Source organism: Hyperolius riggenbachi, chromosome 10 (assembly GCF_040937935.1).
Source record: "Hyperolius riggenbachi isolate aHypRig1 chromosome 10, aHypRig1.pri, whole genome shotgun sequence".
Taxonomy (NCBI): Eukaryota; Metazoa; Chordata; class Amphibia; order Anura; family Hyperoliidae; genus Hyperolius; species Hyperolius riggenbachi.
In genome coordinates, this window is record NC_090655.1 from 12,179,155 (window position 1) to 12,202,082 (window position 22,928).

The window sequence follows — 22,928 nt, forward strand, 5'->3', positions numbered from 1 at the left end:
CAGCAATTTTGTGAGCTGCCATGATCTTGCGATGTGGGCGCAGGTGCGCATGTACACGGATGTTTAAAATCGCTGTAATCCCACTTCCTGCATCGTTAGGGGAGAATTCAGCTTTAGTCAGCGTTTGTCGGTTGTAAAATCTTTCCTCCCCGATTTACATTCCGGAACGTATCACAGGTGGTGACTTCTTTTGTACTGTCAGGTGGAGCTCTGCGGAATGTTTGTTTCCTGATAGGTTCCAAAGCCAGTACAAAATATAAAATGCTCTGGGAGGAGAATTCAGAGTTCTGCATAGCTAATCAGCAATATTCATCTTTTTTTATAAAGGGTTTCTGATGCTGAAACCAGAATAATTACCATAAAAGTGGCTATCCTGAATAATTTACTGCATTCTGTTACATGTCAGTACAGTAAGATGAGCTATAAATCTGTGTTATGTACCCGCGGTGGTTGCAATCTGGTATTGGTGCCGCAGTTCCCATCCTCTATGTGTCGGGATACATTGATGTGTTGCCTCCGCTCAGGTCATGTGTCGCCTCCGAGGGACAGGATTTAGCGCCAGGGGCTAATCGACAGGTTTTATGGGTAAAATATGATGAATTGGCGGCGCAGGGCTACAGTTCTGCTGCAGGGAAAGACAGCGAGCGCTCATGCAGAAGATGAACAGTGCCGAGTTACGAGAACTACAATTACCAGGGGAAGGTTTATAGGAGCGCGCCAAAAGGAGAAAAGAGCTAGGCACACGTCATCGATTCACCGTCCAACGATTCTAAGTGGCTTACCGATTGGAAGTGTAATCAAACTTATTGGAGGGGAGGATCGATGGCCAAGTAAAGTTATGCTGCATGAGAAAGAAACCGTAACCAAGAATTAAACTTCATCCCAATCAGTGGCTGATACCCCCTTTTTCAAGTCGAAAGCTATTCCTTTTCACAAATGGACCATCAGGGGGCGCTGTATGACTGATATTGTGGTGAAACCCCTCCCACAGGAAACTCTGAGGACCATGGTCCTGGCAGTTTCCTGTCTGTGAACCTTGTTGCATTGTGGGAAATAGCTGTTTACAGCTGTTTCCAACTGCCAAAAAATCAAGCAGCATCTCCTTCCACTGACATCTGTCAGCAGTAAAAATGTCACCATGTGATAAATGTCAGAATATAAATCAGGGAGAGGAAAGATTTTACAATGGGCAAACACTGACTAAATCGTGAATACACAATTATTTTAAAAATGAAGCACTTTTTTTAATCACATTATTTTCAGTGGAGTTCCTCTTTAAAGGAATACTGTAGGGGGGTCGGGGGAAAATGAGTTGAACTTACCTGGGGCCTCTAATGGTCCCCCGCAGGCATCCTGTGCCCACGCAGCCACTCCCCGATGCTCTGGCCCCGCCTCCGGTTCACTTCTGGAATTTCTGACTTTAAAGTCAGAAGACCACTGCGCCTGCACGGCCGTGTCCTCTCTCGTGCTGATGGCACCAGGAGCGCACTGCGCATGCCCAGCATGGTCTATGTCTGCGCAGTACGCTCCTAGTGACATCAGCGGGAGCGAGGACACGGCAACGCAGGCGCAGTGGTTTTCAGACTTTAAAGTCTGAAATTCCAGAAGTGAACCGGAGGCGGGGCCGGAGCATTGGGGAGTGGCTGCGTGGGCACAGGATGCCTGCGGGGGACCATTAGAAGCCCCGGGTAAGTTCAACGCATTTTCCCCCGACCGCCCCTACAGTATCCCTTTAAAGGGCATTTTAGGACAATATATCATTCAGAAGAAAACTCGAATTGAATAAAGGGCCCTTATCCCTGATGGCCGTCCCCATGTAGTTGTCATGTTGGCCATGATGATATACAGCAGGTTAGATCACATACAGGATGAGGCAAGTCTGACACGTGAGTGACTCACAGAAATGCCTTTATAAATTGATGAGAATGAGGGCTAATTGGTGTGAATGGAATGTGCTAAACGTCTGACTGCTGCCGGCCGTAACAATCCATATCAATGCTATGACTGTTATCATTGGAAGAGGAACTCTGCCTCGTGAGGAAAGTGTGGCTGGCTCAATGATTGCCATTGTACTCTTCTCCTGCACTCACTTCCTGTGCCCCGCCCACTCATGACTACAACTTTGCTTCCAAATGTAATGTACCAACGTATGGTGGCCCGGAAGCACCAAGATTTTATGTGGTGAATTAAAAAAGTACCTAAAAGTTCTTTACTAAAAACTGTACTCAGTACAGAATCGTCTGTTCATCCCCCATCCATTGTCCTGAAGGGGCAGCCAATCGGAATCCTGATTGGCTGTTTGTTTTACCACAAAGTCAGCTATACAGAGCCCCCTGATGATCCATTTTTGAAAAGGAAAAGATTTCTCATGGGAAAGGAGGTATATCAGCTGTTGATTGGGATGAAGTTCAATTCTTGGTTACGGTATCTCTTTAAACCACCAACAAGCAAGAAACGACTCAAACCTCTGCAAGATCCGCCCTTTCCTGGTCTCTGCTGCCACCAAACTCCTCATCCATGCATAATTTCCTGACTTGACTACTGCAATGCCCTTCTGTCTGGTCTCCCCATGACTCGAATTGCCCCACTGCAGTCCATCATCAATGCTGCAGCCAGAATTATCCACTCCTCCCATCGCTCCACCATGGCGGCTCCTCTCTGTGAATCCCTCCACTGGCTTCCTATCCAGTCCAGAATCAGATTCAAGATATTGTTTCTGACCTACAAACCAGTCCACAAAACCTGTCCAACCTACATTTCTGATCTTACTCAGAGGTACACACCTAGCCGCTCACTCCGCTCTTCCAATGAACTTCGCCTGACCGCCCCCTGCATCACCCAGTCCCATGCACACCTCCAGGACTTCTCAAGAGCTGCTCCAATACTATGGAACTCCCTACCTCCACCCATTAGGGCAGCCTTCAACATCTTCAATAAGGCCCTCAAAAATCACCTTTTCACTCTGGCCTACTCCTCCTCACCGGTACTCTAAACCCGCAGCTGAACTCTGGTCCCCTACCTTTCGTGTCCCCACCTCTCCCTCTAGATCAGCGTTTCTCAAACCTGTCCTCGTCACTCCCCAACGGTGCATGTTTTGCAGACAACCTCATCTATGCACAGGTGGGGTAATTAGTGTCTCAGTTGCATGGAAACCACCTGGCTGAGACACCAATTACCCCACCTGTGCATAGGTGAGGATACCTGCAAAACATGCACCATTGGGGAGTCACAAGGACAGGTTTGAGAAACACTGCTCTAGATTGTAAGCCTTCAGGCAGGGCCGCCCTCCTCTTCATCTCTCCTACCTGTTCCTGCACCTCCATTACCGCACTGAGTGAACTTGATTTGCCTAATCTCCATGCTCTCATCCAGTGACTGACTAAGCATTACCGTGTAGTCATACTGTGCTGTGTGATCTGGTTTTCTTGTATTCCTGTATTGTCTTATTGCTGTATGTCACCCCTAAATATTGTCTGTAACCTAAATTAATGTCCAGCGCTGCGTAATATGTTGGCGCTTTATAAATACAATAAATAAATTTGATGGTCCTTTTTCACCTACTTTGGGCACTTTTTCAATTGTAAAATGCTGAAAAGTTAGTTTAAAGAGAAGATTAACGTAATCTCCCAGAAGATGTATTTATTTTTTTATTTATTTAACTAACAAGTGAATTGCATATGGACCAGGGGCCGGTATTCAATTCACTTTTTCCCTTAACTATTTGACATTCCTGGACGTGAAACTCACGTCCAGGAAGCCATGTGCGCTCCTGCGCGTCTACGCGGCCGATCGCGCGTGTGCACGCGCGCTCCCGGCCGGCGGTTTGTTAGCCAGTGAATCAGTGAATCGGGCAACGGTGCCCGATCACTGATTCCTCTCCCCCGCAGAAAAAGCGACAGCTTCTCTCGGAAGCTACGCTTTTTCTGCTTCCTATGTCGCTCTAAGCGTACGTGGTACGCTTAGAGTGACGTCACTGTAAACAACTCATGGCTGCCATCTTGTGGCCAAAAAGTAAACTACATCTAAACGTTAAATAAAAATAAAAATACACATATATTTACAAAAAAAAATACAATTTCAATCCCACCCTCCCAAAAATACCCACATAAAATGTTTAATTAAAAAAAACAAAAAAACATTACAATAAAAAAAAAAACACACAAATATTTACCTAAGGGTCTAAACTTTTTAAATAGCTATGTAAAGATGAAATATTTCTTTTTTTTTTATTATTATAAGCTTGTAAATAGTGATGAATGCAAAACGGAAAAAATGCACTTTTATTTCCAAATAAAATATTGTCGCAATACATTGTGATAGGGACATAATTTAAATGGTGTAATAACCGGGACAAATGGGCAATAACAATACGTGGGTTTTAATTATGGAGGCATGTATTATTTTAAAACTATAATTGCCGAAAAGTGAGAAATAATGATTTGTTTCCGTTTTTTTCTTATTCTTCCTTTTAAAATGCATTTACAGTAAAGTGGCTCTTAGTAAAATGTACCCCCCAAAGAAAGCCTAATTGGTGGCGGAAAAAAAAAAAGATATAGATCAGTTCATTGTGATAAGTAGTAATAAAGTTATAGGCTAATGAATGGGAGGTGAACATTGTTCGGATGCATGAAGCGAAAAACGACTGAATGCGAACTGGTTAAGGCCCATACCCACTAACAATTTTTCAGAACAATTTTGCGCAACCAATGATTTTTTTCAACAATCTCACGCAACATCGTTTCACCAAAATTTGTTAAACGATGTTTCATGACGCAAGTCCCACGCAGCAATCGTTCGTTTTCGTACGACCGTCATGTTGGATTAAGTCACGGAGGATCGTTCTGATCCTCAATGACCTTCCCGGGTCTTCCTACGATTGTGTAATCAATCGTTTACCCGATTGTTCATTTCCAAGGCAGCTTGCAATTTCGCGCAGATGGATCGGAGATCCCTGATCTATCTGGCCGTGATCTGTCTTTGGGTACTTAGCTTAATGCAAACCTGAAGTGAAAAAAAATGTAAGATATAATGAATTGTATGTGTAGTACAGCTAAGAAAATACATCTACAAAATATTTTGTCAGCCACCAACAAGCAAAAAAAAAAAAAAAAGTTTATAAAATACACTTTATCACTTGCTGAGGGGGGAAGAGGGTGCTGTGATGGGAGAACTCTTCCCTATGAGAGTTCATGCTGGGTCCCCTAAATTAGACCAGTGCCCAAACACCTGCTCATCACTGCTTTTCAGGTACCTCGTAAGAAAAAGGATGTGTAAAGTCATATTATGATTACTACAACGGTCCATTTTCGACCAGTTCCTTAACCCATCAGAAGCTTCAATAAAGTTATCTCGTTTGAGATAAGTGCTCTGCTTTAGACCTCAGTCGGCAGAACTCGTAAATTCTTGGAATGCTTTGATCTCTCTCTACTAATAGAAAATACAGAAACTGAAAGCGGCAGTCCTCTGTTATTGTCCCACACTGCCCCCTAGTGACAATTGGCCAAAAATACACATTACATCAGTACTAATTAGAAGCAAGGGAATGTAACAAATAAAGAAATGTAAAAATGTGGTAAAATAAATTGGTCTGGAGCACTTGCAAGCCCCTAAATAAGCTGGCAGGTAAAGGGTTAATAGAAGTTCATGTGTAACACACAAGGACTTGCTGATCTGCGGCTGCGGCTGCAGGCCAGGACTAATCCCACACCATCCTTTATTTTTACTACCACTAAATCTTCCAGAATAGCCCAGACCTGCGAGAAGAGCCGCCAGAGTCTCTGCATTCAGGAATGCAAACAGGTAGAATGATGATTAGTGGAGGGCAGGAGTATCAGACTACAGAGGACACAGGAAAGCACCTTCCTGCTCATGCAGCTGGCTTTCTTCCATTTACCATCACAAAAAGCACCTCTGCTGTGTTGACTCCACTAATTACCTCCTTTGTCTGCAAGCTTATTAACCCAGGCGACTGTTAACCCATTCCTGTCCTATGAGAAGTCGCTCGCTGGTTGTCGGAGTAGAGGCGAGTATGGACTGGGGGCGGTCAAACGCAGCAGCTGCCGCATCGGATAGGTTCATTTCTGAGCTGCATAAAAATTACACAGAATTAGAACAGGATCTATGAATGAGGGCAGCAGGCAGTCCTCTGTTGTGTTCACAATTCCGGTCTACCTCAGCAACTTCCTGATGCCTGCTCACAGCCAGAGACACGCCCCCTTAAGTGAATAGGGAGGGAGTAAGGGAGGGATTTCTCTGACATTGTTTGCACTGTTGCCCAAGATATTCTAGGTACTAGAGAGTTAAAAAAAAAAAAAAAAAAATGCCCCATTAACACAACTTGTGTTTTTCCGTTATTCGCGTTCCCCCGCCCATGTTGGCATCATGCATGTATCTCCATGTGTGCTATGACATGATCCACTCGGTTAAGTCTTTTACAGTGAAAGTTTCTATAGATAAACAAGATTGTACTGAAAACCCAGAAGGCGGCAATGATAAGGGACAGAATTATCGTTGATTGATTACCCCAACCCATTTGAGAATCTCAGGCAATGAACGGCCATCGTCTCACAGTCAGTACAATTATCTAAAAGGATGACTATCGCGGAAAAAATGTAAAATGCATGTAACCACAAATAAGTAAACTTCTTCCAGAGTAAAATGAGCCATAAATTACTTCTCTCCTATGTTGCTGTCACTCACAGTAGTTAGTAGAAATCTGACAGAACCGAGAAGTTTTGGGCTAGTCCATCTTTTCATGGGGGATTCTCAGCATGGCCTTTATTCTTTATAAAAACACTCCCTGAAAAAGATTCATACAAAGATACTGGCCAGCCTCCCTGCTCGCCGCACACTTTTTTGGCAGTTGGACTGAACAACTGTGGTTTTAAAAATAACGAAAGCCTTGAGAATTCCCCATAAGGAGATGGGCTACTCCAAAACTTGTTGGTTCTGTCAGATTTTTATTACCTACTGTAAGTGACAGCAACATAGGAAAAACGTAATTTACATCTCATTTTACTCGTGAAGAAACGTATGTCGTATTTGTATGGTATCACATGTATTTAAAAGTATATGATTTTCGCGATAGTGGTACTTTAACCCTCCTGGCGGTAACCCCGAACGCAGTTCGCGCAGGAGGGTTTCTCAGGCCCTGCTGAATTTGAATGTTTTTTTTTTTGTGACACGCAGCTAGCACTTTGCTAGCTGCATGTGCACTCCGATCTCCGCCGCACCGCGCTGCCCGACCCCATGCGCTGCCTGGCCAATTAGTGCCAGGCAGCGCTGAGTGGTGGATCGGGTCTCCCTTTGACGTCACGACATCGGTGAAGTCATCCCGCCATGGCGACGGGGGAAGCCCTCCAGGAAATCCCGTTCTTTGAACGGGATTTCCTGATCGCAGATCGCCGGAGGCGATCGAAGCGGGTGGGCGGATGTCGCTGCACGGCGGCTATCATGTAGCGAGCCCTAGGCTTGCTACATAATTGAAAATAAATAAAAAACTGCTGCGCTGCCCCCTGGTGGTTTTTAATAGACCGCCAGGAGGGTTAAGGGGCACTATGGCAAAAAAGTCTAAAATGTAAAATATGTGCAAACATAGACAAATAAGAAGTACATGTCTTCCAGAGTAAAATGAGCCATAAATTACTTTTCTCCTATGTTGCTGTCACTTACAGTAGGCAGTAGAAATCTGGCAGAAGCGACAGGTATTGGACTAGTTAATCTCTTCATGGGGGATTCTCAGGGATTTATTTATTTTCAAAAGCCCTTAGTGAATGGCAGTTGCTCCATCCAACTGCCAAAAAACTGTGCAGCAAGCAGGCCAGCATCAATATATTAATCCTTTTTAGGTTATATCTTTATAAAGAATAAAAGCCTTGCTGAGAATCCCCTATGAAGAGATGGACTAGTCCAAAACCTGTCGCTTCTGCCAGATTTCTGCTACCTACTGTAAGTGACAGCAACATAGGAGAAAAATAATTTATGGCTCATTTTACTCGAGAAAAATGTACTCATTTGTTTATGTTTGCACAAAAATTAAAATTTCACAATGTTTCGCTATAGTGCCCCTTTAAGACAACTTGATTATCTATGTATATTCCAAACCTCTAACCAGCAAAACGCGGTTTGTAACGTATGTCCGTAAATACGCTATTGCGCCATTTCCAACTCTCTCACATTTATGCTAATTATATATACAGAAATTAGTTATGAAAGTTTTTCAAACGTTGCCGCAATCGCTCAAAAAGGTTTTTTTTCTTCTGTTGCTCTATGTGTAGGAATCCTTAGTTGCATCGCCTTTCTAGCGTGACAGGATGCTAGTCGTACCTCGTGTGTGACCGGCGTTTCAGACGCCACATCGTGAGCACCGCGCAGCGCTATAGAAACAGGACACGTGCTATTTATAAAACTTCTAAAAGTCCTTTCCGAAACATTGCCTGAAGGGTACACAAGTTACATGGTTACCGAAATCCTGCTCAGTGTTTACAAGCGCAGCGCGGCAAGTCTCTGGGGTGATGCCTCCCTCAGAGGAAGAGCTGTGAGCCGGCAGCTGAGCACGCACAGTCACGGCTCCCTAGATCATACAAAGTGCTAAACTCCAGCCTACCTGATGAGAAAAACAACACCTGTACATCGCGCTGACTGCTCCTCACACACCACCACCTGTACATCATGCTGACTGCCTCTCACACACCACCACCTGTACACCACACTGACTGCTCCTCACACACCACCACCTGTACACCGCGCTGACTGCTCCTCACACACCACCACCTGTACACCGCGCTGACTGCTCCTCACACACCACCACCTGTACATCGCGCTGACTGCTCCTCACACACCACCACCTGTACACCACGCTGACTGCTCCTCACACACCACCACCTGTACACCGCGCTGACTGCTCCTCACACACCACCACCTGTACATCGCGCTGACTGCTCCTCACACACCACCACCTGTACACCATGCTGACTGCTCCTCACACACCACCACCTGTACACCGTGCTAACTGCTCCTCACACACCATCACCTGTACACCATGCTGACTGCCTCTCACACACCACCACCTGTACACCACGCTGACTGCTCCTCACACACCACCACCTGTACATCGCGCTGACTGCTCCTCACACACCACCACCTGTACATCATGCTGACTGCCTCTCACACACCACCACCTGTACACCGTGCTAACTGCTCCTCACACACCATCACCTGTACATCGCGCTGACTGCTCCTCACACACCACCACCTGTACATCGCGCTGACTGCTTCTCTCACACCACCACCTGTACACCGTGCTGACTGCTCCTCACACACCACCACCTGTACACCATGCCGGCTGCTCCTCACACACCACCACCTGTACACCGTGCCGGCTGCTCCTCACACACCACCACCTGTACATCGCGCTGACTGCTCTTCACACACCACCACCTGTACACCATGCTGACTGCCTCTCACACACCACCACCTGTACACCACGCTGACTGCTCCTCACACACCACCACCTGTACACAGTGCTGACTGCTCCTCACACACTACCACCTGTACAAAGCGCTGACTGCTTCTCTCACACCACCACCTGTACACCGTGCTGACTGCTCCTCACACACCACCACCTGTACACCGTGCCGGCTGCTCCTCACACACCACCACCTGTACACCGTGCCGGCTGCTCCTCACACACCACCACCTGTACATCGCGCTGACTGCTCTTCACACACCACCACCTGTACACCATGCTGACTGCCTCTCACACACCACCACCTGTACACCACGCTGACTGCTCCTCACACACCACCACCTGTACACAGTGCTGACTGCTCCTCACACACTACCACCTGTACAAAGCGCTGACTGCTTCTCTCACACCACCACCTGTACACCGTGCTGACTGCTCCTCACACACCACCACCTGTACACCGTGCCGGCTGCTCCTCACACACCACCACCTGTACACCGTGCTGGCTGCTCCTCACACACCACCACCTGTGCATCGCGCTGACTGCTCTTCACACACCACCACCGGTACACCGCGCTGACTGCTCATCACACACTACCACCTGTACACTACGCTGACTGCTCCTCACACACCACCACCTGTACACCGTGCTAACTGCCTCTCACACACCACCACCTGTACACCGTGCTGACTGCTTCTCACAAACCACCACCTGTACACTGTGCCGACTGCCTCTCACACCCCACCACCTGTACACCGTGCTGACTGCTCCTCACACACCACCACCTGTACACTGCGCTGACTGCTCCTCGCACACCACCACCTGTACACCGCGCTGACGGCTCCTCACACATGGAACAGGGTTCCAAAACAGGTTTATATTTACATGTCAGAGCTTTAAAGAGGCTCTGTAGTGACATAAAGTAGACTGCAGTAAATTATTCAGGATACCCATTTTTATGGCAATTTTCCTGGTTTAAAGGACAACTGAGGCGAGGGGTATGGAGGCTACCATATTTCCTATTAAGCAATATCAGTTGCCTGGCTAGCCTGCTGATCCTCTGCCTTTAATACTTTTAGCCACATATCCTGAACAAGCATGCAGCAGATCAGGCGTTTCTGACTGAAGTCTGACTGGATTAGCTGCATGCTTTTTTCTGGTTTGATTCAGACACTACTGCAGCCAAATAGACCAGCTGGGCTGCCAGGCAACTGGCATAGTTTAAAAAGGAAATAAATATGGCAGCCTTCATATTCTTCTCATTATAGTTTTTAAAGAAAAAATGCCACGTTCATTGATTAATAAGCAATCCATTCAGTTCCAGTGCTGGGATTAATGGCAAACATGATTTCAGTTGGCTCACCCAAATCTCATTTGCACCTATAAGCACGCAGCCATTCCACAGTGATCCCACACACATGAAAGTGTCAAAGCTGGCAACGCTCACTCAGTACAGGTGAGAAAAGCAACTAACAAATGCTCCACTGCTGTGCGGCTAATGACTCTTTTACAAAGCTCCTTGCATTCACATATACAAGATTTCTCACGTGCTTCCCGTCTCCTCTGGAATCCCTTTCCACAACATACCGGCCACTCTCCAACCTTTGAAATCTTTAAACGCTCTTTCAGAACTAACTTTTTCCAACAAGCATACACTCTACCTTAGGCCACTCCCCCTTCAACCTCTAGCCAAGTTCTGCTCCTTACTAAATAAAACCAAAAACGTACTGCGCTAGCTAAAAATATTCCATACTACATGTTGTACACTACCCCACCTCTAGTTGCCTTTAGATTGTAAGCCTGCAAGGGCAGGGTTCTCTCACCCTTTTGTGTCTTGAATTTTGTTATGCATTCATCATGTTACAATGGTCGCTGTAATTATTAGGTCTGCCAGTTCTTTCATTTGTACCAGTGTCTATATTTGTTGTACACCATTGTCTGGATTAAGATGTACACCAAGTTTTGTTCTTACTCTGTACAGCGCCAGGGAATATGTTGGCTCTGGGAGGGGGCGTGGCTAAACAGGTACCCACCACCTATTCCAATCAGGATTCAGCGGAGGACAAAGGTCCCTGCTTATTGGGGAAGGGGGTGGCACGCCCGGCAGAGTGGGGGAGGAGTTTGGACAGCAGTTCGCAGACAGGAGCGCGCCTGTCGTGGAGGAACGCAGCTGATGTCATGCACTTGGCGCAGTTTCCAACAAATTTAAGAACTCAGGAATAATTTTTAGATTCTTAAACTCATGTTTCCTGTCTGGGGAGGAACGCATTCGATTAATAAGAGTTTTGTCTGGACAAGGTCTATAAAAAATGCAAACTATGCGAGCCAGAGACGTGCGACGTGATGAGAAAAGTTTCCATTTTAGGATTTGTCATATGTTTCAGAATTTTAAAAAGTTACAAAATAAAAAAAAAAAAAAGAGTTGTCAACGAGGGAGGATGCAGTGCAAGCCCGCTGAGCGCTTATCCACAGAAATCCACATGTTGCCAGCAGAACAACCCAGCGCTATCAGTCACCACGCCAAGGTCACTGCGTTCTGCAAAATGATAAAAATGACTTGCAGCAACACCCCAGAATAACAGCCCAGAATGGAGAGTCAGCACTATTCAGAGGAGTCACTGGGCCTGGCTGCAGGGTGGCTACGCAGCTTTCCAAGATCGGCCAGGCGCGTTGTACCTCTCACCCGTACATAGATGCCACAACCGCACCTGCTGTGCCACGACGCACAGTGTACGCCGCCGTACACCCTGCAAATAATAATGTCAGCTAACAAACTATCCAATGGCATTCTAGCATATGCAGTCCAGAATCAGATACAACATACTGTGTCTGACCTACAAATCTGTCCACAAAACCTGTCCAACCTACATTTCCGATCTTACTCAGAGATACACATCTAGCCGCTCACTCCGCTCCTCCAATGAACTTCGCCTGACCGCCCCCCGCATCACCCAGTCCCATGCACACCTCCAGGCCTTCTCAAGAGCTGCTTCAACACTATGGAACTCCCTACCTCCACCCATTAGGGCAGCCCCCTCCTTCAACATCTTCAAGAAGGCCTTCAAAACTCACCTTTTCACTCTGGCCTACCACCCCTCACAAGTGCTCTAAACCTACAGCTGAACTCTGGTCCCCTACCTTCCGTGTCCTTACCTCTCCCTCTAGATTGTAAACCTTTGGGCAGTGTCCTCCTCCTTTTGTGTCCTACCTGATCATGCACCTCCATTACTGTGAACCCATCCTATGCATCTGAGTGAACCTAACTTGCCTAACTCCATGCTCCCATCCAGTGACTGACTAAGCATTACCTTGTACTCATACTGTACTGTGTGATCTGGTTTTCTTGTATTCCTGTATTGTCGTATTGCTGTATGTCACCCCTAAATATTGTCTGTAACCTAAACTAATGCCCAGTGCTGCGTAATATGTTGGCGCTTTATAAATACAACAAATAATATTAATAAATGATAAATAAATAAGTGCACCTGGATTCCACCCACAATCTAACACACCAAGGGGTTTAACGAACTCCACCAAAATATGTCCCTAGACTGTGCTGGGAATTTTAGACAGTTAGCTCTTCTGAATGTCAGTTAGTGGTGCATTTTCTGAATGTCAGTTAGCGATGTATCCTCTGAATGTCAGTTGGTGATGCATCCTCTGAATGTCAGTAAGTTGGTGATGCATTTTCTGAATGTCAGTTAGTGACGTTTCCTCTGAATGTCAGTTAGTGACGTATCCTCTGAATGTCAGTTAGTGATGTATCCTCTGAATGTCAGTTAGTGATGTATCCTCTGAATGGCAGTAAGTGATGTATCCTCTGAATGGCAGTAAGTGATGTATCCTCTGAATGGCAGTAAGTGATGTATCCTCTGAATAGCAGTAAGTGATGTATCCTCTGAATGGCAGTAAGTGATGTATCCTCTGAATGTCAGTTGGTGATGCATTTTCTGAATGTCAGTTACAGATGTATCTTCTGAATGTCAGTTGGTGATGTATCTTCTGAATGTCAGTTGGTGATGTATCCTCTGCATGTCAGTTGGTGATGTATCCTCTGCATGTCAGTTGGTGATGTATCCTCTGCATGTCAGTTGGTGATGTATCCTCTGCATGTCAGTTGGTGATGTATCCTCTGCATGTCAGTTGGTGATGTATCCTCTGCATGTCAGTTGGTGATGTATCCTCTGCATGTCAGTTGGTGATGTATCCTCTTGCATGTCAGTTGGTGATGTATCCTCTGCATGTCAGTTGGTGATGTATCCTCTGCATGTCAGTTGGTGATGTATCCTCTGCATGTCAGTTGGTGATGTATCCTCTGGATGTCAGTTGGTGATGTATCCTCTGAATGTCAGTTGGTGATGTATCCTCTGGATGTCAGTTGGTGATGTATCCTCTGGATGTCAGTTGGTGATGTATCCTCTGGATGTCAGTTGGTGATGTATGCTCTGGATGTCAGTTGGTGATGTATGCTCTGGATGTCAGTTGGTGATGTATCCTCTGGATGTCAGTTGGTGATGTATCCTCTGGATGTCAGTTGGTGATGTATCCTCTGGATGTCAGTGGGTGATGTATCCTCTGAATGTCAGTGATGTATCCTCTGAATGTCAGTTGGTGATGTATCCTCTGAATGTCAGTTGGTGATGTATCCTCTGAATGTCAGTTGGTGATGTATCCTCTGAATGTCAGTTGGTGATGTATCCTCTGAATGTCAGTTGGTGATGTATCCTCTGAATGTCAGTTGGTGATGTATCCTCTGAATGTCAGTTGGTGATGTATCCTCTGAATGTCAGTTGGTGATGTATCCTCTGAATGTCAGTTGGTGATGTATCCTCTGAATGTCAGTTGGTGATGTATGCTCTGAATGTCAGTTGGTGATGTATCCTCTGAATGTCAGTTGGTGATGTATCCTCTGGATGTCAGTTGGTGATGTATCCTCTGAATGTCAGTTGGTGATGTATGCTCTGGATGTCAGTTGGTGATGTATCCTCTGAATGTCAGTTGGTGATGTATCCTCTGAATGTCAGTTGGTGATGTATCCTCTGCATGTCAGTTGGTAATGTATCCTCTGAATGTCAGTTGGTGATGTATGCTCTGGATGACAGTTGGTGATGTATGCTCTGGATGACAGTTGGTGATGTATACACTGAATGTCAGTTGGTGATGTATCCTCTGAATGTCAGTTGGTGATGTATGCTCTGGATGACAGTTGGTGATGTATACACTGAATGTCAGTTGGTGATGTATCCTCTGAATGTCAGTTGGTGATGTATCCTCTGAATGTCAGTTGGTGATGTATCCTCTGAATGTCAGTTGGTGATGTATCCTTTGAATGTCAGTTGATGATGTATCCTCTGAATGTCAGTTGGTGATGTATCCTTTAAATGTCAGTTAGTGATGTATATTCTGTCAGTGATGTATATTCTGAAAGTCAGTTAGTGATATATCTTATGAATGACAGTTAGTGATGTAACTTTTTCAATTCTCTCTGCAAGAAGTGCTTTGCTGCTATCACTTGCTATTTTGACACTGATGAAGCAGGTTTGACCTGCGAAACGTGTTGTCTTTTGTGTCTAATAAATAACACTTGAAATTCCTAGTCAGTTGTCTTTGGAAGAGGCAAATCACCACCCCCCTCCTATTTTAGATCTAGACTTTTTTATCCCTTGTTGGTTCCTCCTTATATCAGTGTTTACGGTAGTGATTATATAGTATAATACAAAGAGGCCAGTCTGTGACATAACTATGTACTCTGTGTACAGAAGATGTCAGTGCTATATAAATACATAATAATAATAATAATAATAATAATAATAATAATAATAATAATATGGCAGGACATTAGACTAGGACTATGGCAGTATTAGACTGTGAGCTCCTCTGAGGACAGTCAGTGACATGACTATGTACTCTGTATAGTGCTGCAGAAGATGTCAGTGCTATATAAATACATAATATGGTAGGTCATTAGGCTATGACTATGGTAGGATTAGAGTGTGAGCTCCTCTGAAGACAGTCAGTGACATGACTATGTACTCTGTAAAGTGCTGCAGAAGATGCCAGTGCTATATAAATACATAATAATGATAACATGTTAAGACATTAGACTATGACTATGGTAGGGATTACATTGTGACCTTCTCCGAGGACAGTCAGAAGTGCTGCAGTAAGTATCGGTGCAATATAACTATAAATTATCAATAATAATAATACAGTTAATGAATCAGAAGGTCCATTGTCCTCGGTCACATGCTTGGTAATAACAGTGCTATATAAATACGGCATATATAATAATAGTAAATAGGGGCAGGAATGGGGGATTATGGTGGTGAAATCTCACCAGCACAATTTGAGTAACATGGAAAGCTGGCGGCCAGTCCGCAATGTTGGCATCACTCCAAACCTTTTCACATTCATTCACAAAATGGCTATTTTGAAAGTTATCCTCTATTGTCAAAAAGTTTCTGATCAAAAGTGGAAAGATCAATGACGAGAGAGATGTGGGGCGATTTGGGAATCTTGTCAATCAGCCCCGGCCAAGATCAAGCGGCGCAGGTGACAAGGAACAGACGAACCATCCCACATAGGAAAATGGTTCATAATAAAGTTTGAAATAAAGACAAACTTGAAACAATGGTCAGACCACACAGCTGACCCCCCAGGGGATGGTGGTACTGCAGCACAGTCAGCCAATACTCAGTACAACTATAGGAAACCACACTGACAGCTATAGAGTCTTGGATGAGCGGCGAATGCTTGTCTAAACTTTTCCTCATCTTTAATAACCCCCCTCCTCCCCACCACCCCTTCCGCTGTAATCGCCTCCAGGCCGGTGACTGCAGGTGGCTTCAGATAGACGCCGTCAGACAACCAGGGAATAAAAAAAGAAGAAAAAAAAAAGGAAAAAAAGTTTCCGGGAAGTTGCGCTGAGAGTGCGGTCAGGTTTGCGGCAGGAAAGGGTTAAGGAGTGAGCGCAAGCACTCAGGATCCACACTTACCCTTTGGTTCTTCCATCAGATCTGCTGCTTCTAGCTCAGCCTGTGCCTTCCTGCGGTCTCACTGAAGAGATGCACATGAGAGACTTGCCTATTTAACGGTCCATGCCTGTGGGTGGACTCAGCTTTCGAGCGTTGACATGGAGGATTCCTGGTGACATAGGAGGTCAGCCCTGTGCTGAGGACCAGGAGAGGAGAGGACACACAGTCAGGGCCCTTGTGCTGCTTTGCTGCTGTGCTTGTGCTGGATAGGAGATCCCTGGGCTATCCCCCCCACCACACACACACACACACACACACACACACACATATACATACACACACACACACACACACAGCAGGGTGGCTAGTGCTTCTCCTTATTATCTGTGTGTGTGTTGGAGATCTGATGCAAGCAGCTCATGTCTTCTTCCTCCTCTCAGCCAGGCAGCCCAGCGGTAGCAGCAGCAGCAGCACATAGGAGCCCACTGCAGCCGAAGCCTCTCCATGGACGAAGAATGAGCCATGGCTGCAGAGACAGGCAGTCATTATGCATGCTTTTGTAGCAGACTCTGGAAAGAATACATATGAGAGGAGAGAGAGAGAGGGAGAGAGCCGAGGAGAGAGAGAGGCAGAGAGAGATACGGTTCTTAAAGAGCCACAATGCAGCCTGTTTGCACAGATGTTTCGTTAGATCACCTTTCATTGGCAGGGCTGGGGACTCGCCTGGCTGGCTCGAGCTGTCAAAACAAGAGTGCAGGAGGGAAGAAGGGGGGCTGGCACTGGCCGCACGGAGGGGACTAGGGGGGCTGGCTGTGCGTTCGCTGCGATGGATTCACGAATGCGTAAAAGTGTAACAGCAGCGGCATACGTGGAATGACTGCTGCGGCCACCGCTATCCATGAATAAATGTTTTCATTTCAGGTGATCGTCAGTTACGGTCCTTCCACGCTACGATACCATCACAACGGTGACGAAAAGTCGCATCGCGTATTAGACGTCCGGAATGATTATTTGTAATAAGCCCAGGCAACACGTTTTGTGGGACTCTGCCGCTTCCTCAGGCCAAATAAAGTGCTGAAGGGTTTCAAAAGCCAGGTGCAGAAGAGCGCCTCCCACAGGAATATCAGCGTTGGGAGGCGATGGTATTGTCCGCTGCGGTGGTATGCAATGGATTCAGTGTAAAAGGCCCCTTAAGTTGCACAATAACAAGCCAATTTCCTGAAAGATCAACCGGCCAGTCCGATCGACCAGAAAATCGTTCAGGCCCACTAACGGAGGTTGAAAAGGGTAAGCAATTTGATCAGAGACAATTAACCATTCCAAAATTCAAATCGATGGAACAATCTAGAACGATCATTTACCACCGATCGCCATCATTCACGGTCCCCGACTGATCGGTCGTACGGCAGATCATTCGGGGGATTGTTCCGTTAGAGGGAACCTTCCAGGGTAAGAAGTCTGACACTGCGGATAATACCGATGCTTTACACCCTTATTCTCATCTGCACTACACTTATATTTAACCACTTAAGTCTATCCGGACGGATATATCCGTCCAGAGAGCCTGCACTGCTGCCCAGCCCTGGTGCGCACAATCGCGCGGGCTCCCGGGTGCCCCCCGTTAGCCCAGAGATCAATGAATGGGAAACCAGTCCCCATTCATTGATCTAAGTCCCCGTATGAAAGGCCGACACCGTCAACGAGGCGGTTCCGTCTTTCATATATCCCCTTCTGTCCCGGCCACGCATTACTTCCGCTTTGTGGAGCAGTTTCCACATGCAGAAGTGAGCTGCGAGGGCATCTTGTGGCCAAATACTAAAATTACATCTGGAAATAAAAATTTCCAGATGACATTTTTTTACTTTTAAAATTGACCCCTTACCTCCCACACTCCGATAGGTACAAATTTGTTTTTGTAAATATACAATAAAAAAATAAATAAAATTACATAAATAGTTACCTTAGGGACTGAACTTTTTTTTTTAATATGTATATAGTAAAGTATATCACTGTTATTTAAAAAAAAAATTGGGGGGAAAAAATGCACCTTTACTTCCAAATAAAATGTTGGCACCATACATTGTGATAGGGACATGATTTAAATGGTGTAATAACTGGGACAAATGGGCAAATAAAATAGGTTTTATTTACGGTAGCATGTATTATTTTAAAACTATAATGGACGAAAACTGAGAAATAATGATTTTTTTCCATCTTTTTCTTAAACCTTCTGTTAAAAATGGATTTAAAATAAAATAATTCTTAGCAAAATGTACCACCCAAAGAAAGCCTAAATGGTGGCGGAAAAAAACAAGATATAGATTTCAGTGTGATAAGTAATGATAAAGTTATTGGCGAATGAATGGGAGGTGAAAGTTGCTCAGATGCTTAAGGTGAAACGACACTGAAGGCTGAAGTGGTTAAAGAGAACCCGAGGTGAGAGTGATCTGAGTCAGGAGGATTTACAGGCAACTGGTATTTTTTAAAAGGAAATAAATATGGCAGCCTCCATATCCCTCTCACCTCGGGTTCCCTTTAAAGTCTAGTTCATGTGCTCAAGTCCCTGGCTCGATTAATCGTTAGTGTCCAATTATTAGCGTGACAGTTCAGGGAGTGAGCGCTGTACAGAGATGCTGTTTGGCTGCAGTACTGATGAATGGAGAATAATAAGTTAGAAGATAATGGGCTCCTTGGTCACTCAGCGATACAATAAATGGGATCCACATCTACCATAACTTAAGCACAGGAAGCTGATGCGATTTTTGGTAGGCTTGCAAAAGCACAGGAGAAACATTTGTGGTTTTCCGTGAGTTTTGCCTTTTGTAGTGGAAACCGTCCCTCTTTGTGTGTGTAGGAAGTGTTACTAAACAATGTACACAAACACTAATGAGGCATTTACACATATTGCATTAACTGCATCCAGATGTTAATCTGCAGAGTCTATTGCTACACATTTCGTGAGCCAATGTCTTCTTCCTCAAGGGGACATAAATGTTAGGAAGTGGTTTACAAGGAATCAGAGGGGAGCTACCTATGGAGGCTGCAAGTTATTTCCTTATAAACAATACCAGTTGCCTGGCAGTCCTGCTGATCTATTTGGCTGCAGTAGTGTCTGAATCACACACACCTGAAACAAGTATGTGACTAATCCAGTCTCACTTCAGTCAGAGCACCTGATCTGCATGCTTGTTCAGGGTCTATGGCTAAAAGTATTACAGGCAGAGGATCAGCAGGAAAGCCAGGCAATCTGCATTGTTTAAAAGGAAATAAACATGTCGGCCTCCATATGTCTATCACTTCAGGTTCCCTTTAAAATGGACCTAGACTCTTGCACAGGACAGAAGGAAAACAGAGAAATGCACCCTGTATGGATTTAGAGAGTTTAGCCGGTCTAATTCCCCCTCATCTGTGACTAATCACAACTATAATTTGATCAATCAGCTGTGTCAGCTGCCTGCCTCGGCACAACAGCCAATTTCTAAACACAGAATGTTAACTTTATGTCTGCTTCTGTAAAAGCAGGAAGTACACATTTCAGATTTATTGCAGGATCTGCATCAGCTGTAACAAAGAAATGTTTTTTCTTTAAAGGTTTTTATGCTGTTGCTTATCTTTTAGAGCAGAGAGGAAGTTCTCAGTTGGGGTCCGCTTTAAAGGGCATATACAGATCACACAACCAAGGAGAAAAGAACAGATTGAGATCAAATAATATATATAGGTTAGGCTAGTGAACAACATACGATAGAAGCTCATGCAGACTACGGTCTCCAAGAAGCACCTCCCCTTCCCGGTCTTCACCAGAACGCTCTGGATCGATTAGTAATCCTGCTGGGCATTGGATTCTTTGCTACTGAGGACTCCCAGATCCTGTTTCCTGTTGGAGATGGTCCAAGAGTCAGAGAGAGTATGCAGATGAGGATACCAGGAGATGGTAGAAGGGTAAGTATCAGGCCTGGTGGTGGTCAGACAAAGTCAATAAGGCTAGCAGAGGTAACCAACAGGCAAGCAGGAATGAACGGAATGACCAGGTAACAACAAGAACAGCAGATCAAGGACAGAGAGGCAAGCAGGGTTGTCAACCAAAATAGATCAGGAGCAGTCAAACTGGTTGGGCTACAACGGGACGCTGGAACAACCAGAACAGAAACCTGCTGCAGAGCGGAAGAGCTATTTGCACTGGGTGCCGTCAGGATAGCGAGTATACAGGTGGAAGATGAGAAATCTGGTGCGCAATTCCATCACGCATGCGCTTCCGCATATGCTACCGTCCACGGTGCACATGTAAAGTCACAACGCTGGCACGCACACATCCTCACCCATGGTCCTAAGACCACAGACTAGGGTGCACCCGCATAACAGCACAGGCATGCAAAACGGCCAGAGGAGGAAGGCAAGTATGAGAATACAGTATAAGCAACTCATTATCCTAGTGAGGAACAGCCTAATAGGCACATTACCCGAGGAAGTAGGGGCAGGCCTACGAAATGCATCATAGTGCCAACAAACCCTTATTTCACTTTTTTTTACCATAACTTTTGGGAGATAAGTGTTCCACTTACCTATGGTTTACATTTTCTTTATAGATTATTTTTTTTTTGGGGGGGCGGGGGGCACCTCAAAACCCAGCTAACTTTCTGTAACTGTGCTTTCTGCAGTTCTGCTCCTATCCATACAGGCTTAAAGAGAGCAGAGTGACACTTTTTTTTTCTGCAGTTTGGCCTGGTTTCTAATAGCGATAGGAGCTGCCATGTCCCCCCCCCCCCCCCTTCTAGCTGCCCATTATTCATCCACAGGGAAGGTGTAAAGATAACGTGTGTGGCTTCTCTAAACTCTTTGAAACACAGTGTCCAATATCTCCATCCTCCCTGCTGATGAAAGCTTTTGTTTGTTCTCTGCTAATGTGTGCAAAAAACGAATGACAGCAGTCCTTATCTGCCTGAAATTTCTGCGGTTGGGCAGGCCTGGGAAGTAGGAGGAACTATAGTAATAAAGGCCTCTGCTAAACTTTTCAATGTAAAAAGAAAAGATGAAATTGAAGGGTTTTTTTTAGTTTTTTTTTTATAGAGCCTAATTGTTGGTAACAAGCCAGACAGAGGGAATTAACCCAATTAAATCAGCTCCTGACCGGATCACAGAGCTCTGCTGCCATATCCATAGCAGGGCGGGTCGGCTGCAGTGACAGGAGAGTTCAGCCGTAGCATGCGGCGCGCTAAATGAAATCTACGCCCTGGCAGGGATAACGGGTCCCAAACAGAGCGTAGATTTCAATTAGCCCAGTCCGTAAACTCTAAAAAGTGTACAAACAAGGAGGGATCCGCAACCAGACCAGGTTGATGAAAAAAGCTGATATATTTATTGAAAAATTCCACGATCCAGTGCAATAAAAACCTTTGTTTCGATTTATCTTCGTTCAGTTTTCAAGGGGTGGAGCGTGTTGTCTGCCCAATCAGAGGGGGAGATATTCAGAGGTTACTTTTGAGGCGTGAAGCCTTCTGGATTCATAGATTGGGCACCCGGATACCAGAAGGACTCCATAAACTTTGGGATCTGAGTCTAATATACACGTATTGATACTTTTCTATTAGTCTTTCCATTTTAATATGGATAAATGTATATATTCTTTATTGGTTGATGCTTCCCCTTCCTGTTTCCTTGTACATTCGGTTTCTCATCATTGTACTTACAATGTTTTCTAAATTGCAGTGGTAACTTTTTTACATCGATTTTAAATTTAATACTAATGTTATTATCCAAAATATGTCTGTAACATGTTTTTTCTATATATACACCATCTAATAGATGTATTGTTATGGGGTATAGGGCGGAGTTCCTTCTCCTCCCACCTGCATATAAGCCTCATCCCTTAAAGGAAACCTTAACTGAGAGCGATATGGATGTTTCCTTTTAATCAATACCAGTTGCCTGGCAGTCCTGCTGATCTCTTTGGCTGCAGTAATGGCTGAATCACACACCAGGAAAAAGCATACAGCTAATCCAGTCTGATGTCAGTCAGAGCACCTGATCTGCATGCTTGTTGAGGAGCTGTGGCTGAAAGTATTAGAGACACAGAATCAGCAGGAGGGTCAGGAAACTGATATTATTTTAAAAGGAAAAATCCATATCCTCAGTTTAGGTTCCCTTTAACAGGCTCACTTTAACTATGACTAAGGGCAGATTGTAGGCCCGATACGCGTCAGTTGATCCTGTCGTTTTTATTGCACTGTATCGTGGAATTTTTCAATAAATATATCAGCTTTTTTTTTTATCAACCTTGTCTGATTGCGGATCCCTCCTGGTTTGTACATTTTTCGATTGGCCTGGCTCACCAGATCCTGCACCGACTGGTACGATTGGAGGCGGGTAGAACGTACATGAACTTTCTCCTCTGCTCTTAAAAAGTGTACCCGAGGCGGCGCAGGAGAGGTAGATGGGACAGAGAGGCACGATTCCTGCTGCAGAACATGCGTGGGGTGCGTGTATGTATGAA

The 22,928-nt window shown here is 45.1% G+C and overlaps 1 protein-coding gene across 3 annotated transcripts in view; it reads right to left on the bottom strand.

Annotated features, from left to right (window-relative positions):
- ENTPD1 (ectonucleoside triphosphate diphosphohydrolase 1) overlaps window positions 1-22,928 on the bottom strand; it is a 206,353-nt gene that overhangs the window by 106,509 nt on the left and 76,916 nt on the right. Inside the window, exon 1 of one of the 3 annotated variants that reach the window (XM_068255124.1) lies at window positions 16,463-16,987. The exons of the other annotated variants lie outside the window; for them this stretch is intronic. Within the exon in view, the coding sequence (XP_068111225.1) occupies window positions 16,463-16,478 (16 nt within the window). The 5' untranslated portion in view covers window positions 16,479-16,987. Of the gene's footprint in view, window positions 1-16,462; window positions 16,988-22,928 lie in introns of those variants that run through there. 3 annotated transcript variants of the gene reach the window in all.